Source organism: Danio rerio, chromosome 6, assembly GCF_049306965.1.
Source record: "Danio rerio strain Tuebingen ecotype United States chromosome 6, GRCz12tu, whole genome shotgun sequence".
In the NCBI taxonomy this organism is placed as follows: domain Eukaryota; kingdom Metazoa; phylum Chordata; class Actinopteri; order Cypriniformes; family Danionidae; genus Danio; species Danio rerio.
In genome coordinates this window covers 41,574,163-41,598,271 of record NC_133181.1, presented here as the reverse complement: position 1 = coordinate 41,598,271, position 24,109 = coordinate 41,574,163, and the positions used below count along the sequence as shown (strand labels likewise).

The 24,109-nt window shown below is 34.5% G+C and overlaps 1 protein-coding gene across 2 annotated transcripts in view; it reads left to right on the top strand.

Annotated features, from left to right (window-relative positions):
* The window catches only part of tns2b (tensin 2b), a 37,093-nt gene that overhangs the window by 2,469 nt on the left and 10,515 nt on the right, over positions 1-24,109 (top strand). For both annotated transcript variants that reach the window (XM_021471814.3, XM_021471813.3), the window contains exons 2-18: positions 2,939-3,044; positions 5,222-5,259; positions 9,017-9,049; positions 10,699-10,733; positions 10,922-11,105; positions 11,180-11,230; positions 11,336-11,458; positions 11,987-12,051; positions 13,751-13,834; positions 13,913-14,025; positions 14,953-15,013; positions 16,358-16,433; positions 19,017-19,146; positions 19,264-19,326; positions 19,407-19,523; positions 21,183-22,463; positions 23,991-24,057. In XM_021471814.3, the coding sequence (XP_021327489.2) occupies positions 2,939-3,044; positions 5,222-5,259; positions 9,017-9,049; positions 10,699-10,733; positions 10,922-11,105; positions 11,180-11,230; positions 11,336-11,458; positions 11,987-12,051; positions 13,751-13,834; positions 13,913-14,025; positions 14,953-15,013; positions 16,358-16,433; positions 19,017-19,146; positions 19,264-19,326; positions 19,407-19,523; positions 21,183-22,463; positions 23,991-24,057 (2,627 nt within the window). The remainder of the gene's footprint in view (positions 1-2,938; positions 3,045-5,221; positions 5,260-9,016; positions 9,050-10,698; positions 10,734-10,921; positions 11,106-11,179; positions 11,231-11,335; positions 11,459-11,986; positions 12,052-13,750; positions 13,835-13,912; positions 14,026-14,952; positions 15,014-16,357; positions 16,434-19,016; positions 19,147-19,263; positions 19,327-19,406; positions 19,524-21,182; positions 22,464-23,990; positions 24,058-24,109) is intronic.

The following is a 24,109-nucleotide window of genomic DNA, read 5'->3' as shown; positions in this document are numbered from 1 at the left end:
TAGACAGAGGAATTCTGGGACGCTGGAGGCAATACCTCGGCCTTCACGTGCCACCTGCTCCTGTGTATAACTGACTGTAAGAGAGTTACTATAGGCACCAAAAATTTTTTTCAAAAAATGTTCTTCAGATAAACCGTTTATTTCCCTCTTTCTCCCTGTCATACAGCCTTGACACTGGAGGAATTCTCATAATCTAAACAGAGAGTTCATTTTGCACTCTTCAACACAGCAGTATTGAGAAGACATGAGGAGAAAGCTGTCTGTGTCTGTGTGTGTTGGAAATGTGGAGGGAAATGCTTGATCCATGAGCCAAACTTTGGCTGCTGAAAGCGAGAGAGAAAGAATGAAGGGTGGAGAGCTGAAGAAGTGCTTATCGGGAGCCATGTTTAAAAAAAAAAAAGAAAGAAAAGACCCGTAGTTTATGCTTTATGAATGTTTTACATGTGACACCTGGCTCTGACAGGCTCACACTGTATGTAAACAAACTCTAGGAATGGTACTTTTGAAGTAGGAGATGAGTGAACAGCTGTAAATGTTATTTATAAAACATCATAAGTGTCTATAGAACAGATGTATTTTGCTTAAAACTTTAGACATGTTTTTTTTTTTAAATGTTATAAAATATACTGGAGTTAGTGTCCTAAAATCATAGCCATTGTTTACTTCCCATTTCCACCCTGTAGGTGGCAGCATTGTCTAATAGATAAAACTTTTAACAGTCTGAGACAAACCTAACCACGTGTAATGAAGGCCCACATGTTACCTTTCACACATTTTGAGTCAGTTCGATTTTTTATTAAAAACTTGTTTCCAGCAAACACATTAATTTGATTAAAAGTGGCAGTGAATACTTTAACCATGTTTAAAAAATATGCAAAAAAATGTTTAACAAAGTAAATACTTTTAACTTTACACAAAACTTAGTTTTGTTGAAACATTTGTACACGTTTAAAGCAGTGAAATCAAGCAAATATACTTTAGGAATATTAAAAATCCCAACAATTTCTAAAAGTCTAAGTTTACTTTTTACTTTTATGAAATATTCCACACAATTAATGATTTATAAAAGTAATAATTAGGGATGCTCCGATTGACCGGATGGAGATCAGTATCAGCCGAGAATCACATTTAATGACTTGATCGGTACTCACTGATCTGGCTGATCTCATGAACCTATCTCAAGTTTAATGTTTATTATATCTGCGTGAATGTATCCCCACCCTCAATCATAGAGAAGTCCATCAGGTAAAGATTTAGTTTTAGAAATAAAATAGTTTATATATCATTTTTTAGTTGTGAATTCATTTTAAGAAAACAAATCATTTAAAACGTTTTACAAGATGCTTTACATGTTGTTGTTATTATTATTATTATTATTATTTTGCATTACAAACTTTAGAAAAGGAGCGATTGAATGATATAAGAAAAAACAGCAAAATTAATCATTTAAAAATAAATTAAAGTACAAAAGGTGCTGGAATTGCTTAGGGCCCCAAATCACTAAATCCACCCCTGCTTATTGTAGTTTACCTATTGCAATCAACAGTACTTTATATGCCTATTTCCGTTTAGTAAAGAAGTAATGGATTTATAGGTTTGCATTTTAACTTGTTATGCATTAAATATGTGCACCAAATCTTGATAGAGACATGTTGAATTCTTTTTCGATCATTTGCAATATTTCCAAATATCATTGTTAGTTATTTTTCTTTCCATTTTTTTTTTTTTTTTTTTTAATCTGCGCTCTCTATTATTTTCTGTAAAGCTGCTTCTGACCATGACATGTTCACATCTAGATGGTTATAAGAGACATGTTTAAGGGATTATATGCAGGATACGTATTATACTTAGAGGGAAAATGTGCTTTATGCATTATGAAGCATCAGAATCGGTACTCTATCGGCCGATCATTATGACAAAGAATCAGTACTCGATATCAGTTGCAAAAATCCTGATCGGAGCATCCCTACTACTAATAATAAAACAATATAATATAGTATGATATAATCACCAATGAATCCCGAAAAAACACAAAGTATTGATCAAGACCATCACATTTCAATAATATTAAGATAATAATCTGCATAAAAATTCAGCTTTACCATGAGAGATATAATTTAGAGCCATTTCCCCCCCCTTTATAAATGCAGCTTAATGGCTAAAAAGAACAAGGATTTTTTCAACACTTTTGAACTAGTGCATATTCAAATCTTTTGCACATTTTTTAAATCATCTAACCATCACAACCATTTCATCAACAACCAACATGCTATAATTTACAACAAACTTTACCTTCTAGTATTTAGTAATTGTGTTTTGTTATATAACACATAAATACAATAGATTTTCATTTGTGAACTACAGTAGATATATTAACAATGAACAACACTTTCAAGCCTTTTTTAGAAACTTTAGTTTAATCTCCTAATCTCAGCATTTACCAATATGTAAACTAACACGAACCTGAATAAATGTGACAACTAATTTAAATTTATTAAATCCTGAGAAAATAAATTGTTAGTTGATTAACTGCGTAAGCAAATAGGACCTTTAACTCACTTTGTTTAAGGCAAGTTCAAGTTTTCATGGGGGAAATGTCAGTTTTGTTGTAGAGAGATCTCACTCGACCACCTTACATAATATCTGCACATTGCGCCATAAACAGTTCCATCATCACAATACTATTCATCAATACAAACATACATGGCCTGCAGTGTGTGAGTGATTGATTGATGCTCTTCATCTGGGAGTGTGTGGACATGTGTGCTCAGTGCGCTTTAATATCAGGCTCATCGCTGGCAGATGTGTTTGGCTTTTGTTCTTGCCAAATGTGCATGCAAGAGTCTCACAATCTAAATGCATTTGTGAATATATATATAAATCTATATATGCTACTGATTAATTTTGATGTTGTTTTTGTGTTTGCGTGCATATGTAGTTAGAGAAAATGGGTTCACACTGCTTTAAGGAGAGGAACTTCAAGAAGAAACTTCACTGTGCTGTTTGCAGACAAACACTCGACAGTCTCGGCATGTACTGCAGAGGTAAAGCAGTCTTTTACTATTTTTACTTTATTTTCTTTGCTTTTTTTTAATATTATTAACTCCTAACTTTAACAGGTTGTCACTTTTAATATAGATTACATAATCACTTTACAAATTTTACATGCTTGTAATTGGATTACATTTTTAGATTACAGTTACTTTTGCATGGATTACCTGATTACACAGTGACACAATGAACATGCATTAATTGATTCTTCCTAATTCCTTTTCTCCTATAGAATTTCCATTTGAGGAAAAAATATCCTGTTATTTTACAGCATTTATTTGTGACTATTAAAAACTTTTTTTTTCATGAATTGTTTTTAAAAGGTGTTGATTTGATAGGGTTTCTCAAAAGCTGTATATAGATTTGTAAAATATTCTAATGAAGAGTTGTAATAAAAAACTATTTAACGTAGGTCTAATTTTCTCTTTAAAAACTTTTAATTTGTCATAACATCTTTGCTTTTTTTATAGTAATTCTTCATTCACACAACTTTTAAAATGTCTGTCAATCCTCTGATCTAACATATTTTCTTAATAGGGATTAAATTGTACTTGCTAGACAAACTACGTGAAATGTAACCTAAAAGTAATCCAGAAATAATCAGAATACAAATCTTTAAATGAGTAATCACGCCTGCTTTTAACTAGGGTTGCACAATGTCGGAAAAATGTTGCATTGCAATGTTTTGTTTTGCCGCGATAACTGACAAAAGTCTTGTTAATCCCAGTTGTAAGAGCAACAAATAATAACTTGACTTCCAGTTGATAATTTGTAAAAGTGGCAGAAGATAGAATTTTTTGATAAATCATCTGTTCCAATCATCACAAATAATGCAGAAGACCTATTGGAACCTGCATGCACCCAAGATTCTCACAGAAAGCAGTCAATTTGGTGAAGGAAACATTATGATTTGGGGTAACATTCAGAGATATGCAGAGTGGATGGCAGCATCAACAGTCTGAGATATCAAGACAATTATGCTGCCCGTTACATTACAAACCACTGGAGAGGGCAAATTCTTCAGCAGGATAGTGCTCCTTCTCATACTTCAACTGCCACATCAACGTTCCTGAAAGCAAAGAAGGTCAAGGTGTTGCAGGATTGGTCAGCCTAGTCACCATGTATGAACATTATTGATCATATTTGGGGTAAGATGAAGGAAGAGGCATTAAAGATGAATCCAAAGAATCTTGATGAACTCTAGGAGTCCTGGAAGAATGCTTTCTTTGCCATTCCAGATGACTTTATTAGTAAGTTATTTAAGTCACTGCGGAGATATATGGATGCAGTTCTCCAAGCTCATAGGAGTCATACACAATATTTATTCATTTTCCACTGCACCATGACTATATTTTATACTGTACATTATTTCTGTTAAGTAACAAGACTTTTGTCTAAGCAAAGTCAGACCTTACTGCTCTAATTATTAATTAATAATCAAGGCATGGTCATATTTTATTTAGGTAAAATAAGCGTAATCTAGAGGTCTTTGCTTTTGATGTAAGCCACTCCTGATACCAAATAATCAAATAGAAGTCATTTATTATTTGTTGTTCCCAAAACTTAGACAAGACTTTTGTCAGGTAGGATATTTTGCGATATGATTATAATTTCACCAGATGATTTGAATATCTCTATTTGGAAAGATCGACTGGGAAGATCAAATCTTTTTCTTTGCGGTGCATCTGCATAAATTATAATAAATTACAAGCAAAAATAAATAAATAAACACTGCTTTATGGCTTTCTGAGAGTCTAACAGTATTCAAGTACAGCAATGGCACAATCAAATGTAAAATAGCATGGTCATCATATAAATAATTAAAAAAACAATAATATCTTTATTTTTTAACCTTTAATAAATCATATAATCCTGCAATGTGACTATTGTGGGTACACACATTGCGATATTGACACTCAAACGATATATTGTTAAGCCCTACATCTAACTAGTGATTTCATCGTGTTTTTTATTTTTATTATAAATTAAATTGTGTTTATTAAATAGTTTCCTTGTGGGCAGCATTGACTGCGTCATGTGATGATGCTGATTTCCAGTTTTACTAACCTACTAGACAATTCTGTTCGCACACTGCAAGTAAAGTATATGACACACATACTTTATGTACATGTAAAATTTGTATTAATGTAGTCACATTTTTTTCTTGCAGAATGTAAAACTGCAGTGCATAAGAAATGTGAGGAAAAGGTAAGACTTTTCTCTTGTTATTAAATATGGTATATATGTATAAACTTTGGCTTAAAGGAATAGTTAACCTAAACTGAAAAAAGAAACTCAAAGGCTCAGTAAATGGTAAGTTTTTATTATGTGGTGAACTATTCCTTTAACTATACCAATAACTCTGTGTCCTTGTAGCAAATTCTTATCTTTGACCTAAGTGGCTATTGGTCTTGTGACGTGTGTCGCTCTCAAATATACTTCAAATAGCACTAATTCAGATGAGTTATGAACTCTGGTTATCTCTGGTATTAATAGAAATTGCGATCAGTCACCGGATGCCTTCAGTACATTACACAGATCTACACCAGTAAATCCACACGCTCCACCACAGCTGTTCCTCTCTTTCTCTTTTTATCTGTCTCAATCTGTTTCAGTTTCTCCTGCCCTTTTTTTTTTTTTTTTTTTCTCAGAGCAAAATGGTTATGTAACAGCTTTTAGGCTTCTCTTGAGGTTAATTCATTTACGAAATAAGTATGTAAATGCCTTTTTTTGAACTTAAAATGCCAAATGTCAAAACAGTAAAGCAATAATTATTAATTCCCAAATGGATGCTGAAGAAAAAGGTGATTCAAACTGAAATACAAAAACAAAAAAATCAATATTCAAATCACTAGTTTAGCTTCACTAATTGGTATCCAAATCAATGATAAAGATTACCTTAGAATAAGCAAAGTTTTACGTCTTAAGCTTGAGTTTAATATCTGAAAATTAAAATGTCAAAATAACACACCCTTAATTATTCATTCCCCAATGCATGGTCAAAAAAGGTGAACAGTACTGTAACACAAAACCATTTTTAGTGTTTGGAAAACTTTTTAAATAAAGAGCATCATGCATTTTTGCAAATGGTTTAACTTGAACAAATAGAATATAAGTCTGGTAGCACTTTACAAAAAGGTTTGGTTTATTCTCCAGTAAAGTTTTCTTTAAAAACCTGTTCATAAAGCTGCTGAGAGTAACTTTTACTGAGGGTTATAAGAATACAGAATAAATTAAATAAAAGCAAATCTATTTTTTAATTATTTGCATATTTTAAAATGTATATAAAAATGGCCAAATTGCATTTATGGAACACATATTTGTTTATGAAAAGCTATTTTTTGTCCAAAAACCAAAGTAAAAATATATGTGAAAACACATTTCTTACCATGTGGGAATACCTCTGAGATTAAGGTGATTAAGACCACCTGGGAAAACTATCTTGGAAGTGATGTTATTGAGGACAACAGGGCATGCCCACCCTGCGTTATATACAGGAGTGTAGCAACCAGGGGATGGAGGGATATGTCCCCCTCATTTTTGGATCTCTTTTTGGAAGACCCCCTTTTACTTGTAAAATGTCTGCTATGCCCCTTAGTATACTGTATGTTGGTCCTAATGCCCCAGTATAGTGACAGTTACACAATACTGTAAGTTTGTGACTCAGTCATTAGAAATGCTATGGCCCTTAGGGCTATGCTCATTGAAAGCACTTTAAAATGCATGAATTCAAACTTAAAACATAATCTGAAAAATGCACTAAAACTTTCAGGTAATTGTTATTTGTCAAAATGTTATGTAAATCCCCTAGGCAAAAACATTTTAGTGTTTTGTTTTACTATTTGCATAAAAATGTTATTCAATTTACAATTTATAGTACAGTAGATGGTTTAAATTCAAAATCAAATTTGGTAAAATATGGACAAGTCCAGCCACTGGCTTACATTTAGAAATAAAAGTTTTAAGGATTGTGTTCCAGGTTTTACCCAAATTTTATGTAAATTTTTTTCAAACATTTTCTATTCCCCATTGTATTGGCAAAAGCAAGTCAGTAGGATCCAAAACCGTTACCAACAATCCTCAAAATTGGTTTATTTTTCTATTCACAGACAATATAATGTAATAGAGGTTGGAAAAACATGAGTAAATGATGACATTTATTGATATTATGATATTATTCTTAGCATTTACTAATGGGTAATTAATTCAGTTAATTATTATAAGAATGGTGACCTAAAAATGAAAATCTAAAATAATCCAGTAAATCTTTCACACTTTAAGCAATCTAAGAATACTTTTTATTGCATGCTGCCTGGTTTGAGAGAGCGAGAGAGAAAGCATTGGGTGGGAGAGAGAGAGAAAGAGAGAGAGAGAGAGAGAGGATCAGAAAGAGAGGAGAGCACTGGTGTGTTTGTGTGCTATTGAAACTCTAGAAACCTGGACTCATCTGATAAAGGTACAGTCACTTTTGCTTTTTAAACAGAGGGATATTATTGCACTTTCAAAAGTTATACACGTAGTGTACATTTCAAGTTAAATAATGGGATTAGGTTGTGAGATAACGATCTGCTTGGCACAAAGAAAAATATTAGAATATAGTGAATCATCAGTGAAATCTGACACATGAGAGATACTGTTATAAATGATTGGAACAGATGAACGCGTCTTTGTTTTGTAATTTTCAGTGAGCACGCCTGCATTATAGCCAAGTTTGTGCTACCTGATAAAAGCAGGATGTCATTAATGAACCCCTGTGTGTTTTCTTGTCCCACATAAAAGATGTCTTTTATCTGCACTGTAATGCGATTTTGACATTATGTTATAGCCACAGATTACTTTCAACTCCAGACGTATTGATTTCCAGCAGGGCGACAATCAATCTACACACATATGGAGCTCTAATAATTAATAAAAATGACTTTTACATTAGTTCATGGCAGTAATGCACTGAATATTCATAGCAAAAATATTCCTACTAACTCATGATGAGGAGATGGAGGAGGAGACACAGGGCCAGCTGATCATCTGAAATAGAGTGGTGGAAATAGTTCATAAAGCCAGCAGGCATTTCATTCGTCCTGGATAGAGAGATCAGCTGCTTTTGTTTCTCTGTCTCCACGTCTCCACCTTCAGTCCACATCAGGCTATCTGTCAATAAAGCAGATTATTCCTCTCCAAAATGCAGAATGATGGTCACTTTAGGCTTTTGGTGACAGATTCTGAAATTTTTACATTAGAGTAACTTAAATTGTAAAATATAAATGGCATAATCTAATAAAATTGCTAAAGGCATATGTAGAGTCATGTTTGTTAGTTAAAATGTGGAGTCGAAACTAATTATTAGGATGGAAGCGAAGTGAACGTGTGCAAACATGTGCACACACACACACACACACTCATGCACAGTGTTAAACAGTACCAGATGTCCCCTGGTGTGATAATAACCTAATGAGGACAGAGAGGATGTCTTTAAATGGAGAGTCACCCTGTGGCCCCAAAGTATGCTGAAGTCTGTTTAAGACACTGCTGTGTGTCTCACTTATGCGCTCTGCTGTCTAAACACTTTAAAAACATAAGGCAAAGATGTTTAAATCTGTGTATTTATTTTCCATGTGCCCGCCAACCTGATTTCATCAAGTGGGACATGTATGAAATATGTGTTGATCCTGGAACAACATTCCAATCAGCCAATCAGAATTAAGGGATACGTTCACAGTTTATATTGAGTTTAGGCTTACGGTTAGGGTTATGCACTTTATTACTTTTATTCCCCTCTGATTTTGGGAGTAATTTACAGTTACGGTTGGGTTTAGGGATAGGCAATAGGTATGGATTATATTTTTTAACAAACATTAGGTTCCAGGTGATCAACATAGATGTTAATCCAGGATCGCATCGTACTTGGCAAAATCATGATGTTCCCACATGCCTTCACTTATACACACCATTATTTTCTTTCTTCTAGGTCTCTGTCCCCTGTGAAGCAGTTTCAGATCCTGTGAGTTCTGCTCATTTGTTTTTGTAACACCTTGTGACTAAGGATCACTTGCATGTTGGAAAAAAAGGTTTCACTAAAGGGAGGTTGGAGAGATCCCAAGACACATTTAACCTTTTATGCATACTTAACACGTTACTTCATTAAGCAGGATCTAATTGAGACTTAACGAAGCTTATGACTTATAAGTAAAATCTCACATACTGATTGATGTGAGAATGAGAATTTGAGTGGACTTAGAAACTTAAACCACACAGCTTCAGGAGATTTTCTCAACTTGTTATTTGTTTTTTTAATTGCAGTGTGAGTTTATTTTTACATCCAGGTATTCTTTAAACATTTCTCAGTGATATTTTTGTATCAGATAGACAATTGTTCTGTAAAAAGAACTTGCAATTCTTAGTGTGCTTCACACTAGGACTTGTCAAGCCACCTGTAGAGGACACACTTTCTCCTTTTCGTATGATTGGTCAGAGAAAAAAAACAAAAACCTACGACTTGTCATAGCATTTTTATACTGCTATTCTGATGATATGATGTACTTTTTTTATTCTCACTTGTAGTTTGCTTTAGATAAAAGCATCTGCTAAAGGAATAAATGTAAATGTAGTTCTTAATAATAGAATGTTTTTTAATTCATAAGCTAAATTGGCCGTTGTTTATGAGAGTGTGTATGGATGTTTTCCAGTGATGGGTTGCAGCTGGAAGGGCATCCGCTGCGTAAAACAAATGCTTGATAAGTTGGCAGTTCATTCAACTGTGTAACCCCTGATTATTAAAGGGACTAAGCCGAAAAGAAAATGAATGATTGTATGTTTTCATTCATTTTACTTTAATTTTATTTAAGATAACAAGGTTAGCTCAATCAAATGGTGGTACTATCTTGGCAAAAAGCTAAAACAAAAAACAAAAAAACAATAAAAAGTTTTCACATGTATTATTTTATTTTATTTTACATAAGGTTGATGTTTTGCGGTGTCAAATTTGAGAAAAATTATGCCATTGTTAAATTAAAAAAAGTGTGTTTGATGTATTTAAAATGAAAACTTAAGTATGTATGTGTGTGTACACTATCGGTTTGGGGTTGTTGTTTTTTTTCTTTTCATATGTTTATTTTTTTAAAAATTATTATGTTCTGTTAATTTATTAAATTAAAAAAAAGTGTTTAATTTAATTTAAAATTGTTAAATACTTTTTATTAAATATTTTTTACTTTTTGTATGTAAATTCAAATGAAATTACATACAATTACTCCAGTCATTATTGCTTTTATTACTATTACCATTAATAACAATAATAATATTAGAGTGATTTCTGATTTCTGATTAGAGTGATATTAGAGTGATTTCTGAAGGATCATGTGACTCTGAAGACAAGAGCAATAAAGCTTAAAATTCATCTTTAAATCACTGGAATAAATGAATAAATTAAATGATAAACTACTTTTGAACAGTTATTTTACAGTGCAATAACATTTCACAATTTTACAATTTGTACTGTATTTCTGATTAAATAAATGCAGCCTTGGTGAGCAGGAGAAGCTTAATTTAAACCATTTAAAAATCTTACTAACCCAAAAAGTTTAACCGGTAGTGTATATATTTATTTACTTATTTACTTACTCACAATCTCTTAACTCTGATCTCTCCTAGCCACCATTACAAAACCAAATGAATGTCCCTCAAAGGTAAGAGCTAATATCATAAAGTTAAAAACATTATTATGAGAAACAACACAAAACGTAACGAACTGTCATTAATTACTCGCCTTCAGGTTGTTTTTAAAATCAGCCTGGTTGCCATTCAATTAACTAAATAAGTTAAATTGTGTGTGCGTGCGTGCATGTGTGTGTGTGTGTGTATTGGTGTTTTACAGTAAAGCCAGCATGGAGACCGTTATGGAGAACCTGATGGGCAGTCATTATGATTTCGACTTGACCTACATCACTGAGCGAATCATCTCTGTCCTGTATCAGTCTGACCTGGACGAACAGAGCTACAGTGCTAACCTAAAAGTAGTGGCGCCCATGTTGAAATCTAAACATCAAGACAAATTCTTGGTTAGTAATCTTTCTGCTTAAAATCTTTTAATTTAAAATCCATATGAATTAAAGACTCTTTCACTCTCTCTCAGCTTATAAATCTGTCAGAGAAACGTCATGACATCTGCAGGCTAAACCCAAAGGTATCTTCCTAATTTTAGATGTGCATAAAACCTCTTTTAAATGTCTCTATATGGTTTATTTGATTTGATGTATTCCGCCTTTTCTGTATTTCTGCGATGCCTCAGGTTGAGGAGTTTGGGTGGCCTGATTTGCATGCCCCGCCCCTCGATAAAATATGTGCCGTATGCAAGACTATGGAGAACTGGCTTAACTCTGACCCCAACAATGTGGTTGTGCTGCACTGCAAGGTTAGAACCAAAAGTTACTCGATATACTTAACATTTAATGTATAAGAGGTAAAAGTTTCTGAGTGCCATTATGGTCTAATTAAAGGAGTAGGTCATCCAAAAATGAGGTACTGTCATTATATACTTACTCCAAAGTCGTTCCAAACTCACATGAATGTCTTTTGAATGGAAAAGTTTAGACTAATGTACTCTCTTTTCCATGCAGTCGCAATGAATTTGGTGTGAAGTGACAGAAAGCAAATCATGGAAGAATTATAAAAGTAGTTTATACTGTATTCCTAATGTAATGGGTTCTTTCCTAACATAATCTTTGCCTCATGTGGGCTGTTAAACATTGTGTCTGAATCAGAGGCAGTGAGTTGAGCTCAATAACCAGACTGATCTAACATATACTTGTAAATGAGGATCTAATTTTAATTTTATCGAATTTTTTATGCTATTGAAATTATAACCTTAAATTATTGGTTGTAGCATTTATTTTGTCTACTCTTTCTGCCCCTCATCTCTCTCTATTTGTCACTTTCTCAGGGAAACAAAGGAAAAACAGGGGTGATTGTGGCAGCTTACATGCACTATAGCAAGATATCAGCTGGGTACGTCTTACATACACAAAAGTAGACAAAACTACATAAACACAGACAAGGGTAAACTAAATGAAACCTAACAAACCAGGCAAGTTAAAACCAAACAAACAAAACTTACCGAACGCTAACTAAAGGACTAACTTTGAAGACTACACATACACTTAATACACAAACAAACTTTATAGAACATATGTCTCTATATAAAGGCACCTGTGATGAAAATCAACTTTAGTAAGCTGTTTGGACAGAACTGTATGTACAGTGTGTCCACTGTCATACTGGAGTGATATAAACACAACAAGTCTCTATTTTAAGACGTTAAAATAGGACCCAAATCCCAGTGATTTTGAGACCCACTACAACGAGACGTAGAAGTGCGGTTTTCCCCGCCCACTGAATTGATTAACAGGTGCCATGTCTTCATAATAACATGTAAACACATGTCCACAGAACAAAGAAACTGGGATTAAAACATGTTCCAACTCTCTATGATCAGCTGCACATCAATAATTAATTTTATAAGTTCAAAACGTTTTTAATACAGTGCATGTTTGTAATAAAGACAGTAAAATTTAAGTCTTAACCGCTATAATCACCATGGCCACATGGTGTCAGTAAGTCAGTGTGTGTGTGCACTGCAAATGACATTTGTGTGAGACTCATCATTTCATAAAGGCTTGAATAAATTCCACCACAAATACATCAAATAAACTTTCTTGCTATTTTTTACTAGTGACCTTTCATATTTATTCTTGTCTGTTTCGATCACTGACTGCTGTAGTAACGCAGTAGAAACAGACAGACATATCGGAGCGGTGGGTGGGAAGAAGCAGTTCATTTGGATTTAAAGCCACAGGCTACAAAAACAGCTACAGTGTAGTCAAGACACTAAAATAAATGCACAGATTCTGGAGGCTATAATAAATAATCTGATGGGTATTTTTTAGCTGAAACACATTCTGAAGACATCAAAGGCTTATCTTAAATCTTCAAAAAGGATTTAAAATAGGTGCTTTTTAATGTTTTTTATATAATGCTCTATACACAACTTCTTAACCTTTCTGATTTTGATTGCAATTAAAAATGTGCACTTTTTGTAAAGCTGCTTTGAAACTGTAATCACTGTGAAAAGCACTATACAAATAAACTTGAAATTAATTGAAAACTAAGTAAAGCCTTACTTCTAACTGATACCAGACAAGCAAACAAAACCAAACAAAACTAATAATCAATTAAAGCTAAACAAAACCCAATAAATCTAAATGAAACCAAGCTAAACAAAAGAGACAAAGCAAACTAAAGGAAACTAAACAAACCCTTAACAAACCCAAACTAAACTAAACCAGACAAAACTAACCACAACAGATTCAACTCAACATATTCTAAACCAAACCAGAAGAAACTAAGCAAAGTAGTCATAATCAAAGCTAAATTAAACCAAACCAATTTTTACAAAGCTAAGCAAAACCAACATAAGGGAAAATCAAAACAAACCTAAATGAGACTAAACAAATTCACACTATTCAACAACAAACAAAATAATTTATAGGTTTTTAGATTTTGGTCAAGTAAATATGCTTTTGGTAAGCAGAAGAGAATAAAAAAACATTTAAAATAGTTCTTTTCTGGAGGAGTTTGTAATAATTCATGTCTGGGATTTTAATTAGTTTGACTGTTTGTGTGTGTGTGTGTGTGTGTGTGTGTGCAGGGCAGATCAGGCTCTCTCAACAGTTGCTATGAGGAAATTTTGTGAGGATAAAATCTCTTCTTTTATCCTGCCATCCCAGAACAGGTTTGATTAACCTTTATTTCTATTTGTTCCGGAATAACCTGTTCTCGTGTGGTCATGATGTTCTCCGTGTCGTCGCAGGTATATATATTATTTTGCCGGTCTCCTCTCGGGCTCAATAAAGATGAACAGCTCACCTCTGTTCCTGCATCAGATTCATGTTCCAGTTTCACCCAACTACCAGTCAGGAGGAGGTACACAACTCACTGGTTTAATCAAGACCAGGTCTAAGTTAGCATTTTTTGCACTGAAGACAAGAAATCAGTATTGATGTTTCCAACCATTTTATTCAGTTAATTAGTAACATTGTAATATTAAAATCTGCTAAATCAATAATACACTACAATATGCAAAATGCGCTAGATTTAGTTAACACAGCTAATTTTCATCATTACTATCTAGACATATTTTTAAGCACAGAAAGAAAATAAAAACGAATGTAAATGCACAAAAATAAATAGAAAGTATAAACTAAGAATATTAAAACAGAAAATTAGAGACTAATGGTGGCACGGTGGCTTACTGATTAGCACTGTCACCTCACAGCAAGAAGGTTGCTGGTTTAAGTCTATAGGTGAATTGGATAAACTAAATTTGCCGTAGTTAATGAGTATGTGTATTAATGAGTGTGTATGGATGTTTCTCAATTTTGAATTGTGGCTTGAAGAGCATCCGCTGCGTAAAACATCTGCCGGAATAGTGGGTGGTTCATTCTGCTGTGGTGACCACTGATAAATAAGAGACTAAGCCGAAGGAAAACCCACCCCAACATGGGGAGAACATGCGGACTCACTCCACACACAGAAATGCCAACTAACCCAGCCGGAACTTGAACTAGCGACCTTCTTACTATGAGGTGACAGTGCTAACCACTGAGCCACTGTTTCGCCTCTACCCCTACTCATTTTAATATAAAAAAAGTAAACAAAAAACAAGCACAGATACATTCTTTAAAACATTAAATGTGTATTTCATAGTAAAAACATAATAATACAGAAATGGAACAACATAAGGCTGAGAAAATAAAAACATGACTTACATTTTTGATTCAATGATTTCTTAAACCTGAGCTGAATCACCATGCAGCTGTATTTTCTCATGTTTTCCATTGCATTTTGCAGGTTATGCTCCCTTTCTGAAGATCTATCAGTCGCTGCAGCTGGTCTATTCTTCAGGCAAATAGTAAGTGGGTTTCATTACGGTTCGAGTTGTTTTTCAGAGTTGCTGGTCACTGCGAATGAGCTCATATATTGACCTGTGCTGCTTAACTTTGCCGAAATAAACATCTTAATCAAGCAACTTGCTGGTTGAAGCTGTTGTAAGCTGGTTTCTCCTGGTTTAGGATAATATCAATGTCTAGCCAAATCTAGTAACTAGTTTCCTTGTCAATTTGGTATTATGCTGGTTTAGTTATAAAAGATGCTGGTCTCCCTACCTGAGCAACTGAGAAGTAGCCTAAAATGGCTAGTTTTAATTCACCCAAAAAAGAAATTTCAGTCATTGTTTGCTCAACCTGTTTCAGCGCAGTAAACACTTTTATTGAAATCTTGATAAGGGGAAAGAAAATATAAAGGCCTGGTCAGAGTGAACTGTATACCCTTGCCTAAATAGTAGACCATCATACGTCTTCTTGCAAAAAAACTAAAGGGATAGTTCACTCAAAACTGACAATCCTGCTATCATTTACTCATCTACTCAACCTTTATGTGTTTCTTTATTCTGTTAAACACAAAAGAAGGTTTTTTTTTGTTGTTTTTTTGTCAAATAAGATTTATTTGGTCATTGAATATACTTACAATAATCACATATTCCAGGATTAATTTTCTGATATACATAAACTTACAAAATAAACAGCCTGTAATTATACAATACAGTGATAATCAAAACTGATTATTTTTTTGAGTAAATGTGTTTATATCTATATGTATTCAGTCTTTTTTAATTAATTACAGTAATATTTTTGACTAATATGAAAATGTTCATCTGATTTATGTACAGTGCAGTTTGTACAGTAATATTGTCTGTCTTTTAGTAGATCTATTATGAGACTTGCTTTGTTTACCAAATAAAGTGATTGGATTTGCATTTTAAACATTAAATAAAAGTTAAAAAAATATTATTTTTTATTTCACATATAAAGGTTTTAGTTATAATACTCCCAAAAAAATTTCGTAGAAATCTGCAGAGTTTTACCAAAGTTCTTCGCAGAAATACAAAAAACGATTCCGTCTGGCCCTACTCATTACTGCCATTTCATAGATAAGTGAGAGCAGGGCATTTATAAAGAATCTTCCTTTTGTGCTTTTGCAAAATGAAGGGTATACAGCATTAGACCAACATGAGTGAATAAATTATGATTCATTTTTCATTTTAGAAGTTGCTTTTCTCCAGGAAACCTAGACAATGTTAGTTTGCAACTGACTCACATTGTGTCCAAGTCTTGTCTTTGTTATGCCATTTCCTCTCCTGACTGACCTATAAAAATTGTCATCTTTTGCCATTGAATTCTTGTTGTTTGTGTTACAGTGATATTCAGGGCCCTAACAGTAAGACGCTGTGTGTAAATATTGAACCAGCTCTGCTGTTGAAGGGAGACATCCTGGTGAGAACACTCATGCATTTCACATGAACACATTCTTGAGTTGTCATATTAGATAATCCTCACCTGAATATTTTAAAATGTATATCTAAAGGCATGGTCAGATTATTAAATGAATGATAAGATAACAGACGCTTCATTCATTGCTTAGGATTATAATTGATAAAAAATTATTGGACTTAATTTTAGAAGATGGAAGCTATTCATTTCCCAAGCGACTCAACATTCTGCCATCATTTTCTCACCCTCATGTCATTCCAAACGTGTAAGATGTGGTTAACATTGAAAAATATTATTTTTTTACTTAACCAAAACATTTTAGTATGTACGTATGTATGTATCCAAATTCACATACTGTTCATATGCACTATTATTCTATGCTACTTCGTTTACATGTTGTCTAAACAAAGTACTATGTTAAAGGGACATTCACCTAAAAAAGTGAAAATTCTGTCATCATTTACTCATCCTCCACTTGATTCAAATCTGTTTAATTGCCTTTCTTCTGGTGAACACAAATTAAGATATTTTGAAGAATGTATGGAAACAAATAATCATTGACATATGTAGCATTTTTGTTTCTATGGAAGTCAGTGGCTCCTTTTCCCCAACATTCTTCAGAATATCTGGTGTCCAACAGAAGAAAGAAATTTTTAGAGAGTTTAGAGAGTAAACAATGATTTTTAAAAACTATCCCTTTAACAGAAATACACGTTTTATCTTGAATGATTACATTGATGTTAATAATTGATTATGTAATATTTAATGCATAAATTGGGACACAACTGAAGTCCTGTTATTTGATTTCATAATTTGTTTGAATTGGAATATCATAAACATCCACCCACAAAACCCAAGAAAATGCATTCAATCTGTATAGTGTTGTACCTTTAGGGGATAGTTCACCGGAAAATGTTTATCTTATACTTGTTCAAAATCGATTTAAGTTATACTGTTATAACTATAACTATGAAGATATTTTTTTAATTGCTAATAGTGGTTGCTGGCACTCATTAACATGTATAGTAGGAAAAATATATATTATGAAATCAATAGGTTCCAGCCACAAGCATTCTTCAAAATATCTTCTTTTGTGTTAAACATTCATTAATTTTCCTTCTGCTTAGTCCCCTATTTATTAGGGGTTGCCACAGTGGAATGAACCACCAGCTATTCCGGCATATGTTTAACGCAGTGGATGCCCTTCCAGTCACAACCCAGTACTGGGAAACACCCATACACTCATACACTACGGCCAATTTAGGTTATTCAATTCACCTAGAGCGCATGTCTTTGGACATAAACTCCACACATACATGCCACCTGGCCCACTCAAGACTTAATAATAAGGCTATTATGATTGTCAATGACGAGAGACATGCTTTATTGAACACCTTCCAATTGTTACCATCTGGTCGTCAATATTGTGTTACCAAATGTGTAAGAAATAGGAAAAAATAATCATTTATACCCCAAGCAATTAAGATTTTTAATTCCTCATCCCTCAGTTGCAGTTGATGGCCAGAAGACAGGATATTTATTTAGAATAGGGGTACCATGTTTTTAAATGATATATACAGTTGAAGTCAGAATTATTAGCCCCTCTTTGATTTATTTATTTATTTATTTATTTATTTTCATTTTTAAATATTCTCCAAATGATGTTTAGCAGAGCAAGGAAAGTTTCACAGTATGTCTGGCAAAATTTTTTCTTCTGGAGAAAGTCTTATATGTTTTATTTCGGCTATTTTTTATGAACCATTTAAGGTCAAAATTATTGGTCCCTTTAAGCTAAATTTGTTTTGACTGTCTACAGAACAAACAGTCATTACACAATAACTTGCCTAATTACCCTAACCTGCCTAGTTAACTAAATTAACCTAGTTAAGCCTGTAAATGTCACTTTAAGATGTATAGAAGTGTCTTGAAAAATATCTAGTAAAATATTATTTACTGTTATCATGCCAAGGATAAAATAAATCAGTTATTAAAAATGAGTTATTAAAACTATTATGCTCAGAAATGTGTTGAAAAAAAATCTTCTCTCCGTTAAACAGAAAATGGGGGAAAAATAAACAGGGGGGCTAATAATTCAGGGGGGCTAATAAGACTTCAACTATATATGCCAAATGTGAAATGTCAGAAGTCTCAGTGAGTGTATGCCGTAAATGAAATTTCCCTACGGGGATAAATAAAGTTAACTAACTAACTAGGACTCGAACCAGCGACCTTCTTGCTGTGAGGCGACAGTCCTAACAACTAAGTCATCGTGCCGCCCTTGTGTTAAATACTAGAATCAAATAATCAAACTAGGTTTTGAACAAGTAAAAAGAGAGTAAACTGTCCCTTTAAGCACCCTAAGTTTGTGGTGTAGTTTTGTAGCCTTTGAATTCTTAAGTAAATTGTTTGAGCTAATTGCACAAAATTAGATCACCACATTAGAAAAGGCCCATATATACAGAAGAGATGACTTTAAACACAAAGTTTAAGCAGGAATGTGTGTCCTTCATCTACTTGTGGTCTATATCACAAGACCCAGTCTAAACAGGACCTATAATATATATATATTTGAATGTGTTTGTTTAGGTGAAGTGTTATCACCGCCTCTCAGATGTGTGTAAGAGAGAATGTGTGTTCAGAGTCCAGTTTCACACCTGTAGTGTTCATGGATCTCAGCTTGCGTTTGGCAAAGGGGAGCTGGACCATGCCTGCACAGGTAAACGCGTACAGGCACGGTTTGTTTGTTTAACCTCCCACTCCATTGCCTCAGCCTGTTAAAAGCAGAGAAATAAAGTGTGTTTTCTGTACACTGATTATCTGTGTTTGTGTGCAGATGATCGGTTTCCTTCAGATGCAACAGTGGAGTTGCTGTTTTCTACTGGCCCTCAAAGGAGAGGTAGACATTTACCAACTGCACTCTTTCACTGTCACTGCATAAATTGACGGTGTTTTAATGTTGTGTTTGTGTGTTCTGAGGTGGAGATGTGCCAGGGAATGAGCCAGGAGTATCTGCGGATTATGGCAGCACAGATCCTGTTGTCCGCTGGGACTCATATGAGAACTTCAACCTTCACCACGAGGACAGTGTTGAGGGTGTGTGTGAACTCTTTTGAATTTTAAATGACTTGAGCTACAAACAAACTAAATTTTTTTTTAAAGATTTTTTACATTACACATTGCTACACTGTCATCCATACCTGTCAACCCTCCCCTTTTTCCTGGGATTCTCCTGTATTTTACAATTCTATTACGGTATCATCCCGTAAAGGTATTTTCCAGTATTTCTCCTGTATTTTTATTCTTTCTATGAAGGGTGGCAAAAAACTTCAAAGAGCCAATCCTTCCTATAAGCAACCCATACCGCCAAACCACCAGGGGATGCCCCTTGCTTTTAAATGCAAATTTGTTCTGTGCTTTTATTTTATTTAGGCATGAAAACAATTTGAAATAAATATAAAAACGGCAGGATTCCCTTCATTTCCGTTACAGGTGTCGTTGCCCCTCCTAATCTAAACTCAAATCAGTCAGTTTGTGTATTCATCAAGCGGTGTTCACCCCAGGTTCACACTCTCCATAGTCATAAGTAGACACTGTTTCCCAAACAGATTCTGTACACGTGATTTGAAGCGGAGCAAAATATGAAACTCTGGAGTTTGTGTGCGTGTTTGAACAGACATATACTCATAATAATAATAAAATCTAAACATGTTGATCTTGTTTAGTTTTCTTTCAAATACAACAAATTTTTGTCTTAAATGAGCATAAATAGTTAGGAAAGCAGTCCAATGTTTTCATTATAGATCTGTGCATTTTTAAAGTGACACGTCTGTTATTTAATGTAATCAGACGAAAAATCAAAATGAGAGAATCATTCGCTGCTCTTTAATCAGAATGATGAAATTATGCATTAAAGAAAACTTTAATGAAATTTGATAAATTGATTACATTTCTTTATAATAGCTATATAGTATTTTCACACCCCAAAGTTGACAGGTATGGTAATTTAAAGATTGTCGTCATTACTTTATTTTATGCTTGTCTTATGCTTGCAGGGACTAAAAGAATACAGTACATATGTGTATTGTCAGATATTTATAACATTTGACTGTTTTCTTCATCTCAACTATTTCAACTGTTCTGCTTGATATATTTAAAAATGTTATTTATTTTTGTGGTGGAAGAGATTTCTTTTAAATATTTTTTTTCTTTAATGGCTAATTTTGTTCAGTATGATGTATAGTAAATAGAAACATGTCATTTAATTTCTTAATTTCTCTTACATTTAAATATATTGACATTAAACATATTGGCAAGAATAATGTTTTTATAAATTCTAAACTTTCAGATGGCGATGTTTGAGTCTGTAGTTTGAGCATAACAGCATTGTTAGAATAAACCTAAATTATTCATTCATTTATTCATTTTCCTTCGGCTTAATCCTTTTATTCATCAGGGGTCGCCACAATAAACTAAAAAAATAAAGAAATGAACAAAAATTTAAATAACATATAATAAAACTAATAAAACTAGTTGCTGTGTAGTCAATCATGCTGTCATGCAACAAACCATTATAGTGTTACTTGCGTTTTAAAATAGTAGCATGTTAAAAGCTTTTTTTTTTTTGCAAAGTAAAAAAAAATCATGTACTGAATTAAATCCACATTCTGGAAAACAAACACATGTGCATTACATTTTTTATACAGTCTAAATTAATTTGTCTGTCAATAATACGTCTTTCCCTGTCATCTACAGATATCAGTCACACACGTGGACCTTTAGATGGCAGTCTGTATGCTCAAGTGAAGAAGCGTCGAGCACAGGGCTCCAGTCCCAGCAGATGCCCGACCTCCATCAAACCCTCCACATACTCACCCACTCATTCCTCTTCTACTTCTCCAATCCATCTCTCCGTCCAGCCTCTCTCACTCAGCAAAGACACAAGTCGCTCATCTGCAGCCCCTGAATCCCTCACACCACTTCCCAGAGAAAAAAGAGAGAAAGATGAAAACAGGGAAAGACACAGAGAAACTGCGATACTTGATGATGGAGAATGCTCTCCACTCAGACCTGATCGGCCTGTTCAGTCTTGCTATGGTCACCCGTTTTCACACACTCACTCATACTGTGGCCCAGATCTGACTAGCCCACATGCAATTGCAGTTCAACCCAAACATCGCACGCTTCCCTGCAACCGCACAACCCCATTGTCAGTCCGCGACCTGTGTGTATCCCAGCCAGATCTTTTATGGGAGAGAGGGCGCTGTTTGCACCATCCCTGCCCAGAATCTGTCAGACACCTCTACTCGTATCCTCCACAAGAAACACACACTCATTCGCCAATCCCACAGACTTCCCATTCCCACACACTTCCTCCACAAACACGTGCGTATTTCTCTGGGGAGGCGTGCCCTTTGTTTCATTGCTCCGCCCTTCCTCAGGGCCACAACCACATCCCTCCTTCTCTGTCCCCTAATCAGTCCCTACTCACCAGCCCTTACAGAGAGTTACGATACAGCACAACATCACCAACTTCATGCTCTTGTCGGGATTGTTTACGATTACGAGAGGATGTTGCCCTCCATTCTTTACGAGGAAGGGAATTAGAAACCCTTCCTTGGTCTAGAGAGGCGGAGTTTGGAATCCGAAGGGAGGCACCTGTGCATTGGAGGGATGGGAGGGCGGAGTCTCACTGGGAGGGAGTTCAAGAAGCTGAATACTGGCGTCGCAAAATAGCCATGTCGCCAGTGATGCTATCATATGGTCACTGTCAAGCTGTCCCAAAACAAGAGCAAGCAGTATATGTCACAGACCCCCAACCTGAACATGGACTCAGTCCATTTCCCAGCCCCCAAAGCAGCGGTTACCACAGCCCTCATCCACCCTGTCCCTGCTCTCCACAGCCGTTCAGAGACAGTCCAGGTTACGCCTCAATCAGTCATTCCCAAAACTCCTCCCCCATTGCTCTCACACCATCTCCAAAACGAGCCAATCACAATAGAGCCTCGGCTGAGGAGAACCAGCATGGCCCTAATGGTAATCCCACTGTCACAGTTTGTGATCATTAAATTATGCATTGCTAAAACATTTTGTTTAGTTAAATTTAAGTGGAAATTTCGGTTGTATAAATTGTGGCATCTCAAGTGCCAGACTATGCAGTGCCTGTTTTGTGTAGCACTTTTATTCAGAAAGTTTGCAAAAAATAACTGAAATATTACAATTACAAAATGTTTTTATTTTAAATTAATGCTGTTTTTTCTATTCATTGTAGAATCCTCAAAAAATTATTTTGGTTTCCACTAAAATATAAAGGTGAACAATTTTTGGAGCACAGGTTTTGATGGTGTTGATACAATTATATTATTTAGCATATTACTGTGAGTATGTTTACATGGACACCAATAATCGGACTTTAACACGATTAAAGGTGCTTTCACACCAGCGCTTTTGGTCCGTACCCAGGTTTGTTTAATGTCAGAGTACGGTACGTTTAGCTAGCATGAACGTGTATTCTGAACTCAGGTGCACACCAGTGAAAGGTGGTCTTGGGTACGGTTCATGTAAAGTCTGGTCCGGTTCACTTCTGGAATGAATGCAATCGTACCAAATAACGGAAGTGAACTGACAACCTACAACAATCTATCGTTTTCATAATGTTTATTCGCACGTGTGTGTGTGTGTGTATGTCTATGTATCACATACTGTGCCTTGGTGAAAAGCAGGAGTGAGCCTGGGCAAACACAGTGGTAATGTCTGCTTGTCTCCTCCAAAAACAACTTCTGCAGACATTAATTTAAAAAAGACATGTGGAGCATGTCAAATTCCGTTAAAACTATTTCTGCAGTACATACTCGCATCTTGTTTGTCATGGGAGGCATGCGTGAAATGTTCCTGAATGAAAGTGAAAGTGCCGAACTGCAGTTAAAGTTGACAAATTAAAATGAAACACCCAAAATTCCATGTAATTCGGGAGGAAATGTGATTCGCTTGGTGATGCAATTATGTTAATCGAATAATGTGCTATGACATGTATAACGGGATCATGAAAGGAACATTCAAAAAGCAACCCATGTAAACACTTAAATCATATTATTGTCTTATTCAGATTAAGGCAAATAATTCTATTACTGATGTCCATGTAAGCATAGCCATTGATTTCTAAAGAATCACATGGCACAGAAGATTGACATAATGACTGCTGAAAATCATCACAGAAAAAAGCTTTGCCATCACAGGAATAAATTAGCCCTTTTTTACTTAGTACATTTTTAAAAATCTATTTCAAATTAGAATATTATTTCACAATATTACAGTTTTTATTGTACCTTGCTGAGCTTAAGAGCCTTTTTACAAAGCCATCAAAATCTCATCCCAACCCCAAACCTTTGAACAATAGTGTATATTTAAATTAATAATTCATCATCCTCCGTTCACCCAAACCAGATATTTTACCATGAAATTAACACTGAAATGACCATTAACTTTCATTTTTGGATGAACTGCACCTTTCAACTTTTGAACTTTCTTTAATCTCTTCTTTTTTTTGCTTCATGTATCTTGTAGAGGAATATACTAAGATTTTATCTGATGATAAGAGTCCTGCAACCTTTTCTCCACCTACCCAGAACAGGTAAATTTTCCTAAATTCATGTCAACCCCAGCATTTACCAAATGAGATGCAC